Here is a 24,581-nt window from a genome sequence, read left to right as displayed (position 1 = left end):
AAATAAAAAAATAATAAAGGAATAATTGTGTTACTCTTTTAATTTAAATGAATAATTACAGGCCAATACCGAATAATGCTCTCATAAATTTAATTTTTTATTATACATAATTGTAAACATATTTTCTTTAATTTTAAGATGTCTGATCTTTTTCTTTTGCATCTTTTTCCTTCTTCTCTTTGGCTTTGGCTTCTGCTTTAGCTGCAGCAATTTCAGCTTCCATTTTCTCATATTCAGTAATAAGTTTCTCAACTTCATGTTTTTCAAGTATATTTGTGACAGTCTGATCATTTTCTCGTTTAAGTGTAGCCATTTCCACTAAAAAAAAAAATCATATCAATCATAAACTACAAATAATTGTGATTTATGCATGGAATTAATATTTAATTGTGATATTAGAAATTTCTTACTAAATTGTAGGTAATTTAAAGTTTGTTCCGAGATTAAAATATTGTTGAATATTATTCACATTAATATTATAAAAATAAAATATTGTATTATTCATTTAAAATATATGATTAATTTGTAATAATAAATTACATATAATTAATAGTTTTTAAATAATAAAATTCATTTTAAATTTTAGTTTCTAAGAGAAGCAATGAAATGTGTTGGTTAAAAAATCGTTAGTAGTTTTTACAGATTCTGAGCAAAATAATGAATGATGAATTTATTAATTTTCTTTAATATTTGCTTTGACTTTAGAGATATCAAACTTAAAAATTCTTAGTTCTAATTTTTTTAATTAGGAATGACAAACACAAAAAATAAGGAAAAACAGGAATTTGTATGTAAAATTATTTAAATACCTAACCATAAAATGTTTATATTATCATTTTTAGTTACGATAAAATTTCCAATATATTTTGGCTATTTTTGAGTATTTTTTTTTTTTTATAAATGCTGATTAAAAATTATTTGCTGAATAGAAAACGTTGACAAAGTAATAACTTAATACAAAGGTCCTTATATGTTATTGATTTCTCAATTAAAAATATTGAAAATCTAGTCATAATATTTTTTTATGTTTAGTTAGAAATTTAACAAATTGCAAAAATTAGTAAATTATTTTAAAATAATAATTCAATAATTTTTTTATACTTAAGATTTAAAAATTGAATACAACCTTTATAGGGGAAAGCTAAATTAATTTTTTATGAGTATTTCAAGTTCAAAGGTTTACAAGATTAATATTCACCCGTAAAATAATTATTTCTCCTCAAACAAGTTTTTTCAAAAAAAAGTAATAATAGATATTTGAAATGTTCACTTAATTTTAATACTATCATTTTAATTACACGACAAAATTTTAAAAATATTTAACTATTTTTGAATTATTAAGGCACGAGGCAAGAGGAATTTTCAATTTATATAAGTTTTTATTATGTGTTGATAAATGATTATTTCCACAGAGTTAAAATTTTTGAAAATTTAATACAAGATCCGACTAATATTATTCAATATATCTGTATTAAAGTGTAAAAAATAAATAAGCATATTTTTTTTTATATATTTATTTGAAGTGATTATTTTGACAAAACTCCTTAAAATTAAAAAAAATGTTAAACTATTTTATAGTTAAAAATTCATAAAAACTTATAAAAGGTTCATCCATAATCCATAAAATCTAAAAACTGTATAAAGATTTTAACTTTTAATAGACATTTTAATTTCAATTTGGATGATACTAATTATTAAGGTATGTTAATTACTTTGTTATAATTTAAAAATATTATTTCTGAAAACTAACTTTTATGTGGTTTATATTATTATGAATTCTGCTATATGCATTTTACTTATACTAATACTCAAAAACTAATAACAAAAAAAAAAAAAAACGATTCTAGCAAATATTCTATTAATTAGGCTGATATTATTAAGTGTTTTTATTATAATATATTTTTTCCACAGGGTTAGGTCTCAACAGAGTAAAGGGCATAATAAATCTGTGATTTTTCCAGTTACAATTGAGCCTTTCATTATTGAGGATTTTTGGTAGAGCTAACCACCCTACAGCATTCTAAAACCAGAAAACAAGGTTACAAAGCAACTAAATAACACGTCTGAGATGAAAAATATGGAGCTTAAGAATTTTATGACAGGAATATTAAAATTTGAATGATATTGATTAGATATTATAGAGATTCAAGAAATAAGATGACCATTAGAAGAAAACTTAAAAACTGGTAATTGGACTGTTTTCTAATGCTAGTGATGGACCAGTTGAAGTTGGTTTCATTGTGAATGATAGATATTAAGAATCAAGAAATATAAAGCAGTAAATATAAGAATTTGATTTATAGAAATGGAATTCTGGTTTAACATGGTATTAATTAATAAGTATGTTCCCATTAAAGACAAAGAAAAGGTCAAGAACATTTTATACAGATTTAGACACTATATTTGACTTAATATTAAAAATAAATATACATTTTAAGAGACATTTTTTATTTATACACCAGTTCAAATGATAAATAAAAACGTAAAAGCAACTCCACAACAGACTTATTCAAAAAATAAGTTAATACCTACAAAAATTTACATTAATATATGTTTAATATTAAGTATGAAAGAATTTAGAAATTTTGTCCTACTGACTTAAAATACAGACAGATTAATTTCAATTTTCAATATATTATACCTTTATCAGCTGTAAGTTTAGTTGCATCCAAAGTTTTTGATAAAATTTTCACAGCCAATTTTTTTGCTTCATCTAAAGTCATTTGTCCTTCTTTATACTCAGTTTTCAATGATGCAATGGCAGCCTATAGTAAAATTTGATTGGTTAAATAATAGTAAGCTGTTCAATTAAATTAAAAATGTTTAAACATACAGCACTATTTGTTCCAATACAAGTTGCTTTCCAACCACAATAATTTCCACTAGGATCTGATTGGTAAAGTTGAAAACCATAATGTGAATCCCAACCCATATATAATATAGATACACCAAACGGTCTTTTACCTATAGAATATTTAAATAAAATAATTTAAAATTTTTTTGTTTTTATTTTTAAAAAAATACCTCCATATTGAGTGTATGCTTGTTTTACATCACACAGCCATGAAACAAGCTGTTCACATGGTATAGAATCACCGTATTGCATACGATAACGTTCAGAAATAGAACGTAATTCACTAACCAAGACATTAGCATCAGCAGTAATACCAGCTACACTGCAAACCATGTCACTGGAAATTTAAAGTAAAAGTTAAGTTAAAATTAAGATATTTTAGTTTCAAAATATGTAATTAAAAGTAGTTAAATTACTCATTTAATTTATAAATTTTCTCTGAGCCACAACTTTCATCAAGGAGTTTATTCACATTTCGTTTTTCAGCAGCAAGGAGAACTCCATCATTTGTAAGTATGCCTAAACATGTACCAGCGTGACTGATTGCTTCTATAGCATATTCAACTTGATATAATCGACCTGAAACAAATAATATGGTCCATAATTTTATAGATTCATTACATGAAGGTGGACATTAAAAATAATAATAATAATAATATAAAAACAACTATTAATATTACCTTCGGGTGAAAAAATAGTTGTTCTTGTATCATATCTTCGTGCCTAGAAAATAAGTTAATATGTTAAAATAGTTTTATTTATTTTTAATAAAAAAGTTACAAGACGATTAAAAAAGTATTAAATAAATATATTAATATATCTCATTACCATTTTAAAAGTATCAAAAGTAAAACTATAATAAAGTAATTGTAGTACAGGAGTATATTATTTAATAATTTTTGTAAAATAAAAATACCAACTAATTCATAATATATTGTTGATAAACAATGACAATCCTTAAAAGTTGAAGTTTAAAATCCGGGAATTTTTAAGGTTAAATGAATAACGCAGAGTAATCTTGTTGATGTAGAGCGTCTTTGAAATTTAAAATTTTTAAAAGATTAGCATATTTATGATAGGATGATAGAACTATCTAACCATGGTCATGGTCTATACTACGGCTTAAGATAGTATTATCATAGAATATTGTTTGATATTGATATTATATAAGTTAAGTTTGTATATAAAATTTTTGTAAATTAAATACGTAGTAGCACAGTAATAGACATACAATATCTTAAATTACATACCCTAAAACAGCAAAAACTTCATGAGAATTTATGATTGTTTAAAAGAAAATTCACTTTTTAAGTTTTATGACTATACTATTAGAAATATATTTAATAAAATAAAAGTACTTAAATAATTATTAATTTATAAAAATACGACGTTATATACTTATATAATTACAAAAGACTTATTTTTAAAATTCAGTATACTTGCTAACATTTTATTTAAAAAAAATTACTGATCTGTTTGTATAATATAATGTAGTTGCAGGTCGCAATACTTATATGAATATTTTATTTATATTTATTTGCAGCTTTGTTGATAAAATTTTGCAAGGGCTCGTGAATCTATTTTATTGAATAAAGGCTTATTTCTAGTATTTTTCTTCTAAAAGTAATTATTTAGCAAGTAGCAAAAAATAGTAAAAAGATTAATATGTGAGATATTTTTTTTTTTTGTGGCGATTATTAAACTATATTCTAATGTTATACAAATGTCATAATTTCTCTTATTATAATACAGTTTTAATAAACTAGTGATTATCTAAACTATATATATATATATATATCTTGTTTTGCTTTTATTTTTATAATCTCGAGATCTGCCACTAGAAACAACATATTTGTAAAAAAAATAGTATGGTTTGTTTATTAATATTGAATTATGTATAAAATTAAGTTTTTCAGATTATTTATAATATTTTAATAATTCATGTTAATGAACAGCAAAACTATTAAAGGGAAAAATGATGGCACTTATAAAGTTATAATGCAAATAAGTAACAGCTGAAAAAAAATATCTTGACTAGGTGTAACCACTATAACATTAATTATAAATAAACCTAATTTATTTACAGGATTTATTTTCACATATTGCAGAATTTCTGCTCTACCATAATTTAAACTAGCCAATAAATATAATAATATCAGTTGATCAATTATTTAATAATGTTTTTTTTTTTTTGAGGGAGAGGGAGAGCAAAAATAAAGATCCTCAAACTTTTGATTCTATGCTGGACATAAAGAATTCAGTACTCTGTATTTACCTAGTGATATTATTATTGCCTATTAGATATCTGACACTACAAGAACCATCTTATAAATCAATAAACCTATTGGATAATATAATAATAATTTATACAATCCTTTAACTCGAAATAAAATGAAACTAAACAATGAATTTATTATCTCTTTATCTTATTCCAGTATAGTTACATTACTATTCATATTAGAACAAAAACATATAAAATGTATTATCTTCAAACTTGTGGATCAATATTGGGTTCATCAAATTTAATTGTTGGGAATTTTGTAGGATTTTCATTTGTGCCAATGTTATACTGTCTGCCAATCTTTTCTAAATCACCCTTGTAACCTTTATCAATTGAAGAGTCAAACGTCTTGGAATCAAATTTCCCATTGTATTCACGAATTTTATCTAAGAACAGTTGTTGGATGGGATCTAAAATGTTGGCCATCAACACCGATGAAGCTGATATATTGCGACAAACAAATTGACTAGTTGATCCCGTGACATTCAATTTTTGTAATAACTTAAATGACAACATTTTTAAACTGGAATATCGACATATTATAATCATTTTATGTACAGAAATAAATCACAAACAGTGGTTAATTACCTGTACGACATGAAAGAATAATGTGAAACAAATCAAGTATAAAAATGCCTTCACAGCAGATCAGTTGTAATTATTTAATAGTGCTTCAAACCTTTTTCTATGAAATTTTTTATCTTTTTCGGACTATGTCCTATAGTTTAAACAGTTAAATATACCATTAGCATGACAAAATAAAATATTTATTTTATCATAGCCCATGGTTATTTACGGAAGCGTTGAAGGCCCAATCTTATGTTTTTTTTATCTCATTATTATAGATTATCACAACTTATTACTATAAATTAGAAATTAGAATTCGTAAAAAAAAAAATTGTTAATGGGGTTTGTGGGTGCTTTCAAATTTTTATAATCGATTCAAATTGTCGCCAATTATATTACTACTTTACCATGGATTTAAAGAAAACTATTAATAACTATTTTAATATGGGACTCCAATTTTTCGGAAATCTTGGAATTTTTACATAAAAATGATTGTATTTTTATGAGTTTACGCACATTAAAGAGAAAATTAAAAAGTTTATCTATTGCTCGCTGAAAATGTGCTAAAATGTTATTAAGTGTAATAAGTTGTAAGTTATAGTAATAAATTATTACATTAAAAAAAAATCGAAGTACCCTGCAGTGAATCTAATTTTCAATGAACAATCTTTTTTTGTTCAATATATCCGACATACCTACTTTCCTTTAAAATATGAAATCAACGAACAGCGATTTTAATACAGGGATGTATGCCGAAAAAAGTTTTGATTGGTGTTTGGTAAAAAGTATAGAACTTTTTTAAATATAAAAAAAATTTACGAAAATTAGGTATACTTAACATACTTTTTTAAAATACAAACATTGATAAAACAAAATTAACATTAAAATTGAATAAGTAAATCTCCATGCGAAAACCCAAGTATATTTCAGGGGGTGTTTGAACATCCAAAACACCTCCCTGTGTACTTCCCTGATTTATTATATTAATTATTAATAATAGGTTTATTGTACCTAAATTTATAAATATAAAATATAATTATAAATATGTTTATAGGTATAAATCTATATAAAATAATATGGTTTAATATTATTATAGGTATACCCGATATAGAAAAACTAAAAAGGATTACAAATTAAAAATAAATTATTTTAAATCTAATTTTCTTGATTTTTTTGCAAACTTATCAATTATATATTATTTTTTTCACTCGTTTGTTAGTTCTTCCTATGTATAAAAACGAAAGATTTGTAAATCTACTCTGCATCATCCTCACGATTTAAGATAGTTATTTTAGATAACTATATTAAATCGTGACCATACATGATACATGGTGCGTAAGCGTAACCAAATCGTCTTAATGCGACGCATTATCGAAAATGATCTTTCACGTGTTGCTGATGAGGTTGGCATGGTTATTGCATCTTGAATTAATTTGTAAAGGCCCAGTCATATTTTTAAATTTCAATATCATAATCTATGCTTTTAAATTTTTTTTATAAAGTTTCTAAAACATTGTAAAACATCACTACTAAAAGAGCCTTTTTTCGATCAAATTGTGTTGTGGAATTGGGATATATCCATAGGCATGCGCAGACTTCAATTTCTGGTCGAGCCTGGAACAATTAATACCCTAATACTTGGACAGTGCCCCTAATTTTTTTTTAAACACATTAGTAGACATTCAAATTGTAAATTACAAACTGTGTAAATAGAATCAAGTTGAATGTACACACAATATTAATATGCTGATTTCTAGACATATATTTTTGAAGTTTAACATAAATTGATATAAATACAATTATGTATAAAAAATAGAATGATAGAATGAATAAATTAATAAAATTGTTGTAGTGGTACACAAATATTTTTAATCTTATTTCATTATTACAATTTACAACAAATAATATTTTCATGATCTCGAACATATTGTTATAACTAATCATTAAATATATACCCTACATAAATTTGAAAATGTATTATGCCCCCCAAAAAAGTTCCGGTCGAACCCTGGCTCGCCCCGTGCGCACGCCCATGGATATATTTATTAAACATTTAATTAGTAAAAACCAAATTGAAAAAAAAATTATATAATAAATATTGACAAGCCGATAGGCGATAGCGGGTTTAGGTCCCGTTTCCAAAATCCAAATACGTTATAATTTTATAAATAGATAACACACACATATATATGTATACTGTATTAAAATCACAAACCCAAATATCTAATATATATAGCATGTAAGTATGTACGTCCATGGCGTTTGTGCATTACCAATACAAACTTATTAAACTCGTTCTTATAAACGCAAAATTACACTTTAAAAAATATTTTTAGTTCAAAATAAGCTAGGGGTGTTAAATACTCAGTTCATAGTTCTCAGTTCTGGGTCATTCCCCAATTTACAATGTATAATACCTTCATTATTATTATTTATTCTATACTATATTTTTAGGCCTAGCTGGTTTTCGACTCAGGTTTGTTTAATATCCTCTACTAATCAAGTATTTGAACAGTAAAGCTTACATCGTAGTACCTACATGTCTTTATATTTTATTATAGAATATCAGAGCAGGTAGTACTGTACTACTGTAGTACTGTAGTTTTTATTTATAAATATCACTACAAATTTTTTGCTCGGTCGTTAAGTTTAAAAATTACAATTCTTCATAAATTGTTATTACCGGATATAACAATATATAATCGTAGGTTTTGTAACGAGCATTTAAAGTTTATAAATGTTGTCAAATAGACAAATAGTTATCGAAAAATCGAAAATTTGTATATTATACTTTATACTTACCTAATTAAAAATTCATAATACATTTTATATTCATGCTTGAGGTTTGAAAATTTAATTCAAGTTTTAATTCATAGTTCCTACTTTATCATAAATTTTCATTTTTGAAATTAAAAAAAAAAAAAGCAAACCGGTGAACGTAATTTCCATAAATATTGTTTATACACTTTTGAAGTCTTAATTACTATTGGCATATTATGCTATACTATATTATTGGTGCAATATATAATGATTATTTACTGATATTTTATAAGGAGGTTCATTTAATGTATAACATTTATTATTATTTCGGAAAACACTAATGTATATGAAAATAAATTTTTTATATAATTTTAAGTCATTACAAACAAAACAATTTTTGAAAAAAAATTATAATTTATTTTTATTGTTATAATTTTTTAAGGTTTTTTATTTTTTTCAATGACCGCAGACATTTTATTTTTCTGAGTAAAATATTATTTAGAGTATTTTTTGATTTTTCAAAATGAAATTTCGAATAAGTATTTTATTGGTTATACTTATATAAGTATTTTTTAATTTTTTACAGTTTTGATGTGTGGAGAACCAAATTTTTGCGGTTTACCTGAGTACTACTCCACTCTTCTGACATGGGCATCCCCAGATATTTTTCTAGAGGGGGGGGGGGCAAAATTATAATTTAAAAAATAAATGAAGATTTTTTTATATATTTTATACTTATTAGTTATTACTTACTTTTTATTTATAGCACATTATTACAATTAGGTACAGATAATGCTTTAAAAAACAAATTTGAAATTCTAGGGGGGCAAGTGCTCCGTCATGCTCCCCCATGGGGACGCCCATGTACACTGATAAAAATTTATATGTCAGAGCACAGAACACTTGATGGTTTTTTTTCCCCCATTAATAGAGCTCTGGTCTCTTGTAACAATCTACATAAGGACATTTACTTTTTTCATTCTTCTCAATTAGCAATACGAATTAGTATTTTATCATTCTAATTTTTGTTTTTCGTCTTAAATTTCCTCTAGGAATATTATATTTATATTGTACACAGGGCCGGCGAGAGGGTGGGGCAGAAGGGGCCAGAGCCCCGGAGCCCAGACCTCTGGGGGGGTAGATTAGGTATATATAAATAGAAGGGCCCGGAATTGATCAGCCCTGGGGCACACCAAAGTTCTCGCCGGCCTTGATTGTACAACTATTCGTATTTAATATATTATGATAAACTTTTAACAGCTACTCATTGATATATATCTCACAAACATGTATTATTTTGTTATTGTTATATAGTTTTGATTAGTATTTAGTTTTTATGTTACCTTTATAATTTTACTCTATATATGTTATTAACTTATTGTAAATAATAATAACTGTACTCTGTGTCTTCGGGCGTGTATTTCAAATAAACAAACATTTTAAATTATCGGGTACTTATAAGTTATAACTTTTGTAATCAATCTTTATAAGTACATCTTTGTACTTATCGCAATATAATTTATTGCACTCATTGACGTAAATTGAGGTGCTTAAGCCCCCTGGTCCCTATATTTTTTTTAAAGTCTCAACAAATTTCAGGTTATTCTTATTTATTAGAGAAACTTTTAAAATTCACTACGTAATTGGTTAACAAGATATTTAAGGTTCATGTATGAATTTTGTATTGTAAATTTGTAATAAAATTAGAATGATTGAGTTATATATTAATATTTTAAAACGGCAAGTTGACTACGACAACAGGTTATGTATTAGGGATGGGTAGTTCGTGAGTGAGTTGATTCAAAAAGTTGTCTCTTTTAAGTGAACTGAATGAATTGAATCAGTTTGTTTTAGTTCAGTGACTCATAATATGTATATACGCCGTTGAATAAATAATTTTGAAGTTTTTGTATACATATTGTATAATAAATGTTACAATATAAAATTGTAAAACTTATAATCTCCCCCACGTTATGTCTTCGAAAAAAAAAAAATACTAATAGTTGAAAAAGAATAGTGTTATTACTCTTAAAAGTTTATACAATTAATAAAACTGTATAGTGTGTATATAACTAAAACTAGTTTTTCGTTTCATAAATAATTTTTTTTAATACCCCCCCCCCCCTCCCCGAAAAAAATAATTGTATAAACCACTGTAGTAGGCACTATAATGTGCAAGTTGTTTTATAAATGTACTATAAATGTATAACATTAAGTATAGGTAGCAGGTGCATGATGTACATATAATATAATTATATAAATACAACTGGAATAATAGAATTTCAAATCTTGTTGGTTTTAATAAATACTTATGTTTTGAAGTTAAAATTGAATTAATTGAACTTAAAAAGTAGGAAGTTCCGAAGTTATAAATACAGCAAAATTATACATTTACGAAGTTGATTTACCATCATACCTATTGGCTATTATACGTATTTTTTTGGTGACATTTGTGGTCACTCAATTTTTTTACCTACGAATTGATTTTATGCTACTGCCATCAGTGCCATCCATAGTAAAATCGATAATTTAAATTAATATCTAATGAAGACGTGTTGTAAATTAAAGTAAAGCTTTTTTTCACATTTTCACAAGCTAAATATTGGCAATAAGTATTGGGTAATATAATATTTATTGGCATTTAGATACGTCAGTTATTTTATTATGGTTTATTTTAATCATGTTTTTGGACGAAAGAAATAACTTTTAAGCTTTTTTTTTTATTTCTATGTCCTCTTCATTAATATTTGATACAAAAATCCAATTCGTATGTAAAAAACAAAAACAATTGTGACTGTAAGTGTGCAGCCTCATCTCAAATTCATCTGAGAATTTGAGTTAAACGGTATCGCAACGGATGAATTAATAATATAAACAAACTTTTCAAAGGAATAAGTTTAAAATAATTAATTTTTTAACATAACTATTTGTTTATTTGTATTTACCCATTTGATATTCATACATACTTTTAATTTTGAATTAGATATTATTTCAGTAGACCGCTACGTCTATGCCTGATATATAGCAGTTGAAACTTGAAACTATCGTAGACGATAGTAAGTTGCGGTGAACGCGTGGGCGCACACAGTACATACACACGATCTGCGATTGCACGATTCGCCGTGATTCATTTAGTTGTTATCACACCGTACTACCGGAGTATCATCAAAATATTACATTTATTTATAAATTATCTAGTTTTTCATATTATTATGTTACATAAGATATTTGCTTGAAATTTGCATACATAATCTCATTATGGTATCATATATCATTACATAATTATACACAAAATATATTATCGTACTTTATGTATAATCGTGATAAGATTGAAAAAAAAAGAAGTGAAACCATCGTCCATCACAATATACTGTGCGAACGGCAAATAAGCAAGCTATCAGGTAACGATTAACAACGCATACCGCATACGACACACGGACACGGTGATGGGCGGTAAACGGCCTTCGAATCTTAATGCAGTTGTTTCTCAACACGTATTTTTCTGGTAAAATAATAATAATTTGTATTCGGTCCGAGATGACGATCTGTGTATCACTGCCACATTTATGTGTGGACATGTGAATCGAGCGCACGCGACTCGCAGTGTGTTATTGATCAAGGTAGACGATATCAGTGTCAATCTAGACATCGTCTAGTAGACTAGTTGTCACGATGAACGAAAACGACAAGGGCTCGTCGTCGATGGTCATCGGATACTGGATGTCCGACAGAAAGAGCCAGAAACTCAATTGGATCGAGTTTGGAAAAGTGTGCAGGTTAGATGAGTATTTTTTAAGTAATTTTTTATTAGATTTTTGTATGTAACCCTATGTCAGACCCACAATTGGGAAATAGTTTCTGTGCTGGAAAATTGGATTACAGTCGTTACCTCTTAATGTACACATTTTTTTTATTACCTATCTTACATGACTAAATTTAGTATTTATTTAAATTGTTAGTTGGTAAACTGTATTAAAAATTATTTTGGTGCTTATATAATATACATAATAAGAAGTAAATAATTGTATAAGTGTTTACAAATTGGTAAAAAAAAAAAAATCAGAAGAATCATAAACAGAACTACATATATCTAGAATTGATTAAATTGTTATTCTTTGCAAAGTATTATCTATAATTATTTATTATTATCAATATTTTCCATATTTTCAGAAATGGCTTAAAATAAATAATAGTTACAATGTACTACCTATATTTTTTTTAATTAAATTTTTTCTTTAAAATAATATGTCCATAAACAGGCTTAGACATTATTAGCTAGATAATCATATATGAAATAAGTATTCAAAAAATATTCTTATAGATCTGAGGTAGTAAAATGTTTTTAATCACTTACCATAAAAAACATTTACTACATAAGGTAGTTTTAAAAAATTATAATTAGTTATAATGTTTTTATATTATGTTTCATATTATTAAGTTAAATTTAAATAAAGATATAAATTAAATTAAGTGGAAATCATTTTTTACAGTATTAATAGTCATATTTTTTAGTATTTATTATATTTATATCTTCTCATGTACATCTTAAGTTTATAAAATGATTTAATATATAAATACTCAGATGTGCTTGCTAGATGTTTATGTAGAAAAAGTATCAAATAATTAAATTAAAAAATAAACATGTAAAACAATAAAAAATTGTTATCTAGGACAAAAAAAATATTTAAAAAAAAAGTATAGAAGTATATTAATATTTTAAACGATTCTAAACTATATTCTTTTTGATGAGAAAACATGTCAATTCTATTATTCTATACATCCCCATGCCACCGATACCAGTTTTACTTTAATAGTGTCGCTTTAGGATAAGTAGAAGAACTGATTTTCATTAGGTCACGGTATGTTCTTTCACTGGGTAGAATATAGAACCAAATTTATTTTTATCAATTTCGTAAGGTATAATAGATTAGTCAGATAACAGTGCTATTTAAGTTTTATTAGATAATTTAATTTGTTTATCTTTTATTTTTATGAACTGTTTATCTCAGTTTTAATGTACATATAATTTTAAATAATATTCAGTATACCATAGACAATATACCAGTTATGCCAAACTTCTAAAAATGAATTCAGGCCAAACTAAAATATTACAGTCCCTAGCTACTATTGTAGCCACAAATCTACATTTTACTTTGTGTGAGGTGTAACAAAAATAATTTGAATATCATATTTGTTTAAATTTTAAACAAAATATTGATAACTCAATGCATAGTTGTTTATTATATCTATTTTGATTTATGTCATTTATAAAAATGTGTAAATGTTGTCCAAACTATATTATTAAGAAAAATATCAATACATTTTTATTTTTTGTTAAGTATCAAGTATATTATGGTGTAAATTGTAAACCATGCGTTTAGTTCGAGGCCACATATTTAAAACAAATTATCAGGCTATGGCCTGATATTAACTTAGAGTTTGATACCATTGTGGAAATTAGTACCTTGCTTATGGTTATTAAATTTATTTTATTATTAAAAATTCAATTTCTTAAAAGTTAAACAAAATATTATCTTATTTTGTGACAATATTTTGTATTCATATTATGTAGAATAATATATCAATTACATTGTAGAATAGATAATATTTAAGCTCTTCCATAAAAATATACTAATTATAATATAAAAAAAAGTGGTTAATATCAGTGTTAACAGCTTATTAATAAATTGATATAAGTTTAATAAAAATAAATTTAAACAGTTAACTATTTTTTTTGTGAAATAGTAAGCCTAGAAATTTGTAAGTACAAAATATTTTTCAAATGTATACCCCTTCCTACTGCAAATAAAAACTGTTCAAATATATTTTTATGAATATTTATCAATAATAAACTATTATGAAAAAAATTATATTCTACATTTTTATAATAATATTAAAATATTTTTCATAAATTGATAAATTAAAAAATTATGTTATAAATATTTTAATATTTTTTACATAAAGTGTTGCTTGATTTATCAGTGTTTTAATAAAAACAATGGTGAAATACATTTTAGTTGGTGATGTATAAATAAAGATAAAGATATTAATTTATACTCGAATATGCTCAAATATTTGTGTGCAAGTATATTTATTTTATTTAAGATTAATTTTATGAATGGTAATCATTAGTATCTAAAAATATATAAAATAATATCACTTATAATGATGTAGAAAATTAATAGAAAATATATATTTTTTTTTCAGGCAGCATGGATATGAATTAGTGAAAGTAAGATATTTTATCATTATATCAACTTATTATTATGCTTTCTTCTAAAAAATGTGTATTTAATTGTTAGGGGGCGGGGGTGTTTTTTATTGTCACTTAATAAAAATAAATTAGTTAATCAATTTTTATTTACACTGCAATGTATATAACTTTCATGTATAAAAAGTAAAAATATTTTAATAATTTTATTCATTTATTTAGTTTAAGGGCTTAGAATTTTGTGTAGTTGTAACACTTATAACTTATAGTACTGAAATTAATAAAGGCCTTAGTTCTTTGAGATGTTAAAACTTAATTAAATTAATTTAAACAGTCGAACTTCTTTAACTCAAAATCATCGATACCTCAAACTTTTTCTCAGGTCCCTAGAATTTTTTATTTAAACTTTGTGAAAAAATCTTGTTTAACTCGAATATTTTTGTGGTTAACTCGGAAGTTTTGAGTTGTATTAATATTATAAAATTGTTATATTTCCCTCGTGTATCTATGTATATATTTTAATATTGAAAATAAGGTCATTATTCATTACAAACGCTGCGATCAACAGCAAAACTCAAACAAAAATAAATAAGTTTCTTACCTCATTTTTTTTTTTTTTTTATTACATTACTTCATTTGTAATAAATACATAGGAATTAACATATTTTAAACTGTTTTAAAAATTTTTAATTTGGATAATTCAAACTTTTTTCAGGTCCCTTCAACTTCGAGTTAACCAAGTTCGATTGTAGTTAAATGTTATATGAATCACTTAGGTTCTAAATAATTGATTGTGATTTATATTATCTTAGTTCATGTTATGCTTGGAGTAAAAAAACTTCCTCCCGAGTGGAGAACTGTCTAATATCAATAATGATAGTAATAATAATAATGTCATGTTTTATTATTTATTTAATTTTTCAATTTTCTAACAATAACCATTTAAAACATCAAATATTGTATTACAATTTTAATGATAGAGTATATTATTTTGTTTTAAAGTTGGATCTTGAAAAACCGTTAGAAGATCAAGGGCCATTTGCAGTAATTTTACATAAACTTACTGAAATAATTGCTAGAAATGATGAAAAGGTATGTCTATATTTAAGTCATACTTCTTATATTTTATAAATAATTTTATTTCATTTTTAGGCAATTCAAATCATAGATAGAATTGAACAGTATATTAAGGATCATCCAAAAGTATTAATCATTGATCCATTAGATAGTGTTCGTACCCTGCTCGATCGCTACAAAACGTATAATGTCGTGTTGAACACCACCTTGAACAATATTGGTACACCAATATACAATTATTATTGTAACTAGGTATTTTAAGTTGTCTAAATTATTTTGGTTCTCTCACACTAAATAGGACCTTGACCTGGGGTTTATATGGTATTGTAAAAAATGTAAAGAGTATAAGTAGTAATGGCGTTTTAAGAGGTTTGTCTCATGGTGTATTTAAGTATGGCACTTTACACAGCTAAAGTGGTACTTAATACAATTTAAAAGTATAGTTATATTTATATATAATCATGGAAGGTTTCATGCTACCTATTATTTTGTTTTGCTTGGGAAATAGCTTTATACTGAAGTGTTCTTCACATTCATTATTTCCCATTACAATTACATTTGCCACTTGAGCATATGTTTGTGTAGGACATAGTTGACACTGTGTTATAATACTGATTGCTTTGGGTAAAGAATGATTTAATGTCCCTTAACTTTTTAGTCCTTGTTTGATTTAGTAAAATACATTACACAAACAAAATACTAATTTATTTATTTTTATTTAAGTTAACTTATATGAAATAGAAAATCTCGTGTTGTCTATTGTATGTTGCATGGAAATTTAAGTACGAATTCTGCAATAACAGATAGTCCAATTGAATACAGATGATTTAATTCATTTTTATTTTTATTTCATCTTGGCACTTGTACAATTGTCAATTTACTGTTATTATATTTCGAGCCAATGTCTCATATGCAGATTTATTAGTGGTGATTTAAAATTTTGCCAAACTCATTTGGCTAATTGCCATTATGCTTTTATGTTTAGGTGCAAATATTTTATTTTTGACAATCACACTACAATTATCTATAGTTCTATTGAACATCTTTATCTTAAAAACCTTAATTAATTTCAGTTATTATTTTCTTTTTAACTGTTTAAGTTTTCATGTATATCACTTTTTCACAATAAAATCATATAGTATTATTAAAGTTATGACACTTAATAATAAAATATTTAATGAATTGAGTTAATCACTGAAATGTTATCTGTATCAACTATATTATTACATTTATCAAAATAATTAAAAACATGGCTTGGTGACATTAATAATTATCATAATTAATATCTAATGTTTCCCAGTCAAGGCCCAATTCAACAATTTATTTTAGGTTGAACAATTTTAAAACAGTATAAATATATATATATTTTAGTGCTCTATAAACTTTTTTTTTATTATATTTTAATTTTATTTGTCTATTATATATGTTAGATGTTTTTACACCAACATTTGTGGAAATTCTGTCAACCAATGTGAAGGAGAACATTAAAAAACTAAAAAATGCTGGAGTCACGTTTCCATTCAGTAAGTTTATTAGTTATTATTGTCTGAATAATGTAGGCTAATACATTGATTTATTTTAGTTTGTAAGCCGTTTGTAGCTCAAGGAACAACTTACTGTCATCAGGTAAACTATAAAATAGAACATAGGAATAGTAATCTTCTACACATTTATGATTACAGTGGATTCTGCTTAATGTAGGCACCAGTTAATATGGGCATCCGCTTAATATGGTAAAAATGGTTTGGTTCCAATATAAATGTATATTAACAAGGTTAAAAATAGCTGAGTAATATGGGCACTCGATTCGGTTTATGTGGGCAATTTTTATTTTATCATAGTGTTAGAATATATACATATGTATTTAAAAATGACTAATTTAATCGGGTTTCGTCATATCTATGAAATTGTGTTTATCGAAAGTAATAAAAAGCACTAGGTACCATTTAAATCTTAGAAACCCTTTTCTGCATATTGTACCAAAGATGGCACAAATTAGTTTTTTGTAATTTCTATTGTTGAAAATAAAGTTATAACATTACTACATATACGGCCAGTTACCTAGCAGTAAAATTGTGAACTTCAGATGAAAAATAAACGACTGAAAATATTATTGTTGTGCAAAGTGAAAAACTACCTACTTTATGTTACAACAATAACAATTTGATACTAATGGTACTACCGATCTTTGGTAAAAAAAAATCTATCTTATAGTACTTTTTGTCCAGAATATTTTAAAAATAAGTATAGATTTTTAAGTATAATACTTATTGAAATATTCAAATATATATCATAACCTAATTATGTACCAAAAATTAATCCTTAATAATCTTTTAAAGGTAGTATGACTTGAATATTTTTAAAATATTTTTTTCATCATCCTGGTGTTTTTTACAATAAGTACATTTTTATCGGAAAAAAATAAAAATTCACACAGAAAAAGGAATTTTGTTAACTTTTTTTGATATTATAATTTTTTTTTTTTCAACCAATTTCGATTTTTATGGGCAACCACTTAATGTGGGCAAACAGGGTTGGTCCCAATGTGCCCACATTAAGTGGAATCCACTGTATTTTATAGAGTTGTATAACTTATTTTTTAGATGTCTGTAATTTTTAATGAACGAGGTGTAGCTGATTGTAAGCCCCCATGTGTCGCTCAATCATTCATTAATCACAATGCAATTTTGTACAAATTGTATGTAGTTGGAGATCATTATCAAATGGTTGAGAGACCATCATTGAAAAATTTTTATGCTTCAAATGGTAGTGTATTTGTTTGAAACCAGTCTCTTATTTTGGCTTAAATGATTTATTAATTTTTAGATGACCGTGATACAATTACTTTTGATAGTCACTCGGTGTCTAAATCAGATTCAAGTAGCGAACTTAGTGTACTTGACCCTTCTGAAAGTGCCAAAGGATCTTCCATAGATCCAATCAAATTGCATTCTATTGTCAAAATTCTTGGCAGTTATCTAAACATGTCCCTATACGGTGTTGATGTTGTTGTTGAAAATGATACCAATCGGCATGCAATTATTGATATTAATGCATATCCTGGTAAATATTCATATTTATTAAAATTTGAATAAAAATTTATAGTACTGTTTCCATAGGTTATGATGGATTTCCAGACTTTTTTGGAAAACTTATAGACTGTGTAATATCAAGACGTGCTCAATCAGTATGTTCTAAAGCATATTTTGAAGACTCTGGGTTTGATACTAGTGATTCAAGCGATGAAAAAAAATCTCGCGCCAAACTAAATTCAATTAATCAATATAATTAAAACTGATCAATTATCTTTGCCTAAAATTTGTATACTTGTTTTTTGTGTATACATTTTATATTTCGTCAATCTGATTTTTTAATCTATTTGATAAGTTAAATGTATTGTTAATACTTCTATTAGTTTTTTAAGTGTTTTTTAAATTATTGTTTTACAATCTGAACTGTTTATGTTGCAGAACACCAAGATTTTAAGATAATCACGCTAAAAATAATTGATAAAAAATATTTTTATACATATATATTTATAATAAAATAATACAAATTAAGTACCTATGTTTTCCAGTTGAAATATATTTTTCAAACAATTTTGCTGATAACATATGTTTACTCTATGAGTAATATTATTGCTTGCTGACTTCTGCAAGATGTTTTTATATTTAATCATTAATTTTCCTTTTATTCATTTGTTGATATTGGTGTTGCGATATATTATCAATTGACAATTTTATATTTATTATATATCAAATCGCCTGTTAAAAATTCTTTTCCGTAACTGTCAATTAATTATTGTTTAAAATTAAAATTTATTATGTAATGACTAATAATTAAGGCAATTTAGTAAGTACTTACATCAGTTTAATATTTGTGCCAGATTTAACTCTTGACATTGTCGAATTATATTTAAAAAATTGAATTGAATTAAATAAATATATACTTATATATATATTTAATATGTTTAATGTTCAAAATCTTGATAGTGTATTCACTATTCATAACTACCCTTAATTATTTATTACTGTATTGTAGAACAAATATAACGTTAAAGGTCTACATTTAAAATTGCCCAGGTTAGTTATTTTTCCTTTTCCATATTCTTGGAATCAATTTTGTATTCTGTAAATTACTGTGAACACTTATGTTACATTTAAGAAAGTTGCTGTGATCATTTATCGCTTTATAGTCTTAAATGTAAGACACAATTAGCCATTATTTACTATTATTTAAAGAATAACATCAGACATCTTGATTATAAACTATGCATATCTTTATATCATTTTTGCGCTATTAAAAGGTTTTTTTTGTTATAATTGCCTGTCAAATAGCAAATGGATAAATATTTTACCATAGAGAAGTGGCCTACTCCTAGTTCCAAAGCTTTTCCATATAATATATTATACAAGCGACCAATCTTATATTTATGATTAACAGTGTTAAACACAATGTGCAGTGGCGGATTTAACAGTCGTTCAGTCGGAAAATGCCGATGGGGCCTCCTCCTAAATTATATACTGAGCTCCATCTAAAGTATAAAGTTGATTTAAAATTTTGATTAAAAATGCATATTGCAAACTAGAATATAATTTACTATTGTTTTAATAATAAAATAATTTAAATATACAGGAATTCTTCAAAAGTAGAAAAGATTGAACTAATAAAGTAATAACTTATATAGGCACGTAAATGTCGTAAATCCAAGTTATTCTACATCTACCCACTACCATTAATCAAACTATATTACTTATAATAATTAAAATATATTTAACTCTACTGTGTACTAATTTCTTAGATTCAAAAGAATTAGAAATCATAAATAATATACCTATTAAGTTATTTGACATTCATTATTAAATGGTGCTGGGATTTTGATTCAAAGACATCTTTTTTTCTGGTGTTTTGAAACGTTGGTCCGTAAGTATAAAATGTGTTTTGGGTGAATCTGATTATTTTAAAGTATTTTTTTTTTTTTGCATTTTTTGACAAAATTAAACTTAAATGCATTTTGAGGGCATTTGTTAACGTTTTAGTACATTTTCTTAGTTTTTAGAGCATTTTTCACAATTTTTTTGTTTAATGAACGAAAATTATTGCGATTCAAAAAGACTTTCGGCAAACTGCCCACGGTACGAATATTAAATTATGTATAGTATCATTGATAACAATTTTATCATAGCTAGGCTTTCCCCCAAAAATTATCGCCGTTATATACTCATTATATATTATTGTAAAAAAAAACTAAAATAAAATAAATACACTACCTACTGTAATATAATTTTAAATTTTTTTTCCAATTTTTAAGCTATGATAAATATAATTTAACTTCATTTTTTAAGTCATTTTTGCATTTTTTGAGATATTTTCGGGTATTAAAATCCCGGCCCCAATTATTAAACATTTATTGTCTGATGTATTGCCCCTAATGGAGACTTTTTTAAAAATATTTTTAGTATTACCTATTGGAAATGTGAGTGCTGAAAGAGCTACGAGTGCACCTACTAATAAGATTAAAAAATTATCTTCGTTCAACTATAGTTCAAAATCGAACAACCAATTAGCCTTACTTTCAATGGAGTACCTATGAAGCAGTATAACACATTGATATGAACGATCTTATCAACAAGTTTTTCAAGGCTATAGCTCGTAAAGGTTCTTAACTATAATTTTTTAATTTAATTGTATGTAGGTACTAATGTAATATTACATATGTATTATTAATTTTTTTTTCTAATTAAAAGATTTGTTACTATAAAATTAATATTGGTTATTCATTATATCTCGCGATTGAAGCGAGTGATTTTGTAAAATGAGGGTAAGTTTGTTACTGATCATTTTGTACGAAACCTGAGCAAGCAAGTATACCTACTTCTATCGATAAAACAATAAATAAAACATAACGAGATAAAATCCATGTCCTTAGAACATATTATATAGATTATAGCCTATAGGTACTCATATTATAAAAATAGCCATTCAATTACGTTTATTTGGAATACATTTTGAAAAAAATGTTACAAAATGTTACTTAAAAACAAATTAAGTAGGTACCTACTTAAAAATCAGAAGAGCATTGAAATACAAAAAATAAAGCCAAATATAATGTCATACATTTGTTTCTCAATGATATTAATCGAATTTATAGCTGACATAGTTATGTTTTAGAGCAACAGAAAAAAAAATCAAATGCCTTTAAAATCCATACTCTTGTTATGACTAATGAAGAAGAAGAAGAAGATGGTTCTAAATTGGTAATGCATGATAATATGATATATCATCCTCGCAAGTCCTTCAATTGGTGGATTAGGTGTACTGTTTAAAATAATCTGAAGACTAAAGTTTTCCATCGGTAAATCACGAGTTTAAAAGTTTCAAATTTAAATGCAACATTTTAACTACCTAATTATAAATATGTTCATATTTTGGCTTTTAAATTTTTAATACATACCTACATTTTATAATTTATAGGTAATATAACTTATAAGTATAGTCTTAAATATAATTAGACTGGTGACATTTTTTCAAGTCTAATTTTCTCTTGTACCTAGTTGTAAGCGACAACTATTTGATTCCTTATAAACCCATCAAAGCCAAACAAATTTGCATGTAACAGACGTATTTTGTCTAAGTTCACAAACTGTAGTTGTTTCTATAGTAAATGCGTGAGTTCATCGTGGAATTGTCTTTATGACTGCATTTCATTTAAAGATACGCTTAGATTTAAATACCTATCTAATTAGTTATTTCTTTTTTGTAATATTATATAAAGAAACTATTTAATAATTAGAACTACTGACTATAAAAGTTAAAAGCTGAAATTTCTACAAAGTTCAAATAAATCTATGTTGCCTAAAACTATAAAAGTAAAAACCGAACAGATGGCACAGCCGGTGTACCTAAGTCAATTTCATCGCTTAGTTTTTGAAGACTGATGTTGGGTCAATACAATTGCTTAAAGCTTGTTTCTTGTATGCTACATACATTTAAAAAAAGTCACATGACAAAAATTGACAATAAATGTAAACAACGCAGATTTTTAACATGTCAAAATATGAAAAACTTTAGTGTATCATAATTTCGAAATGATGGAATTTCACACAAAACTATTGGTAGATAATTAAACTGGAAAAGAAAAGAAAAATCGAATGTCCAAAGAAAATAAATTTATTGGTCAAAAATAGCAAATGGTTTTAGAAAAGATAAACGACAATAATACACGTGACATCAATAAGTCTGACTGGGCGAAGAAAAAATGAGTTAGTGACTGAAAATCTGAATGACGAAAATCTATTAATCACACGGGTTTGAGTGTTGGGCATAAATTGTCAAGATGTAGTCATGTATCAAATCAAGATCCATAAAAGATGCAGAATGCTGCAGAGTAAAAATATTACAGAAACTGCATAAGAAAATGTACTCTATAGATATTACATAAAAAATCTCTTAAAACAGTACAGTAAGGTGACAAAAAAAAAGACTGGGATTAAGACAATATATATATAGTAATTTTTTATTTTACTAATTATGGGTATATACAACAAGTACGATCAATATTTGGGTAAATATAGTAGTCTCTATTTTTTAGTGAACCTTTACACCAAGTGTCTAATCCAAAATTGGAAGTGTGCAGTACGGATTTGAGAAGTGTGTAATTATCAATAAATAAAACCTTTTTTTATATATGATTGTATCAAGGTGTTTTTCAGGAAGCGAGTCAAGCAAGTGCTAGACAGCTTATTATGAGGAATCAAGTATATCAATTATCAATTAAATTTTAATTAATTTATCCCACTTATGAATAAAGTATTTGTTATTAGTGTCTATCGTTTTCAGATTTATATTTCGTAAGTATTCATTCTTAATTTTTAAAATAAAAATAAATTAGTTATTACTAAACAATAATGTGAAATTCGATTAAAAAAAAATTATTAACTACTGATATTTTATTAAGCATTTTAAATTTTAATGGCATGGAAGTGATGTAGAGGAGTGGTGTGGAAGTTATGATCCTACGTTTCTGTATCATATAATGTATATGTGATTTCATTTCATTAAACACGAAAAAACGTGTAATACGGGTTTTTATGAAAAATAGGGGCTGAAATATGGTATAATACTTATTTGTAGATTTTAAGTATCTAGGCTTATGATAATGTTAACAGGAAACAACTTTTATATATGTCGTAAGCCATATGGAAAATTAGTATTTTTGCAAAAAGTGGTAGCCCGTTTGCGAATTACTTATTTTTCTAAACGACCGGCTGTTTTTCAGGCTTATTACAGACAGACCAACAACATGAACAACAATTAGGCTATTTAAAGACTAAAATTATTATACAGTAATCTTATTGTAATTTATTAATAGTACTAATAAAAGAACAAAATAATTTATTATAATACGTGAAATTATATATAAGTACCTATTATATTTATTTAGCGAATTTAACGAATTTGTATATTATTGTACAGTTTTTGTGTTTGATAATATTACTAATTTTATTTATTTATTCATTTTTAATGCATATTATTAATGCACTAAATAACTAATAAAAAAGGAAATATATAATTAATACATTCATATTTAGTTATTGTTACATATGGTTTTTTTGTTGTATTTTGAGCTACATAGTAAATTGTTTTTTAGACAAGCATATCTATTGGCTATTCTATCATGAATTTTGAAAAAACATAAATTTATAATAGTTATAAAAATTGTACAATAATACACAACTTTACTAAATAAATATAATAGGTGCTTATACAGTTTACGTATTAAAATTTTAATATTTCTTTTTTTTTTGTAGGTACAAGTAAAAAGTACATAT

The 24,581-nt window shown here is 25.3% G+C and overlaps 3 protein-coding genes across 3 annotated transcripts; 1 reads left to right on the top strand and 2 right to left on the bottom strand.

Moving 5' to 3' along the window:
- Nucleotides 1-22: 22 nt before the first annotated feature.
- LOC113560918 (proteasome subunit alpha type-4-like) lies at nt 23-3,760 on the bottom strand. The gene is made up of 7 exons (XM_026967043.1): nt 3,683-3,760; nt 3,535-3,577; nt 3,271-3,433; nt 3,025-3,191; nt 2,834-2,964; nt 2,642-2,765; nt 23-318 (listed from the first exon to the last, which is right to left on the bottom strand). Exons 1-7 carry the CDS (start codon nt 3,683-3,685, stop codon nt 134-136), a joined length of 816 nt encoding a protein of 271 aa, XP_026822844.1. The 5' UTR covers nt 3,686-3,760; the 3' UTR covers nt 23-133.
- A 1,582-nt stretch (nt 3,761-5,342) lies between these two features.
- Nucleotides 5,343-5,651, bottom strand: LOC113549905 (ATP synthase-coupling factor 6, mitochondrial-like). Its single transcript, XM_026951418.1, has one exon. It carries the CDS (start codon nt 5,649-5,651, stop codon nt 5,343-5,345), a length of 309 nt encoding a protein of 102 aa, XP_026807219.1.
- A 5,963-nt stretch (nt 5,652-11,614) lies between these two features.
- Nucleotides 11,615-19,350, top strand: LOC113548798 (inositol-tetrakisphosphate 1-kinase-like). Its single transcript, XM_026949868.1, has 9 exons — nt 11,615-12,238; nt 14,670-14,694; nt 15,676-15,765; nt 15,826-15,970; nt 17,181-17,273; nt 17,333-17,376; nt 18,354-18,516; nt 18,577-18,813; nt 18,870-19,350. The coding sequence occupies exons 1-9, from the start codon at nt 12,135-12,137 to the stop codon at nt 19,040-19,042; spliced, it is 1,074 nt and encodes a 357-aa protein (XP_026805669.1). The 5' UTR covers nt 11,615-12,134; the 3' UTR covers nt 19,043-19,350.
- The last annotated feature ends 5,231 nt before the right edge of the window (nt 19,351-24,581 follow it).

The sequence above is a fragment of the Rhopalosiphum maidis genome, chromosome 1 (assembly GCF_003676215.2).
Source record: "Rhopalosiphum maidis isolate BTI-1 chromosome 1, ASM367621v3, whole genome shotgun sequence".
Taxonomy (NCBI): domain Eukaryota; kingdom Metazoa; phylum Arthropoda; class Insecta; order Hemiptera; family Aphididae; genus Rhopalosiphum; species Rhopalosiphum maidis.
Note: the sequence above shows the minus strand (reverse complement) of the source record. Positions and strands in the feature narration are given on the sequence as shown.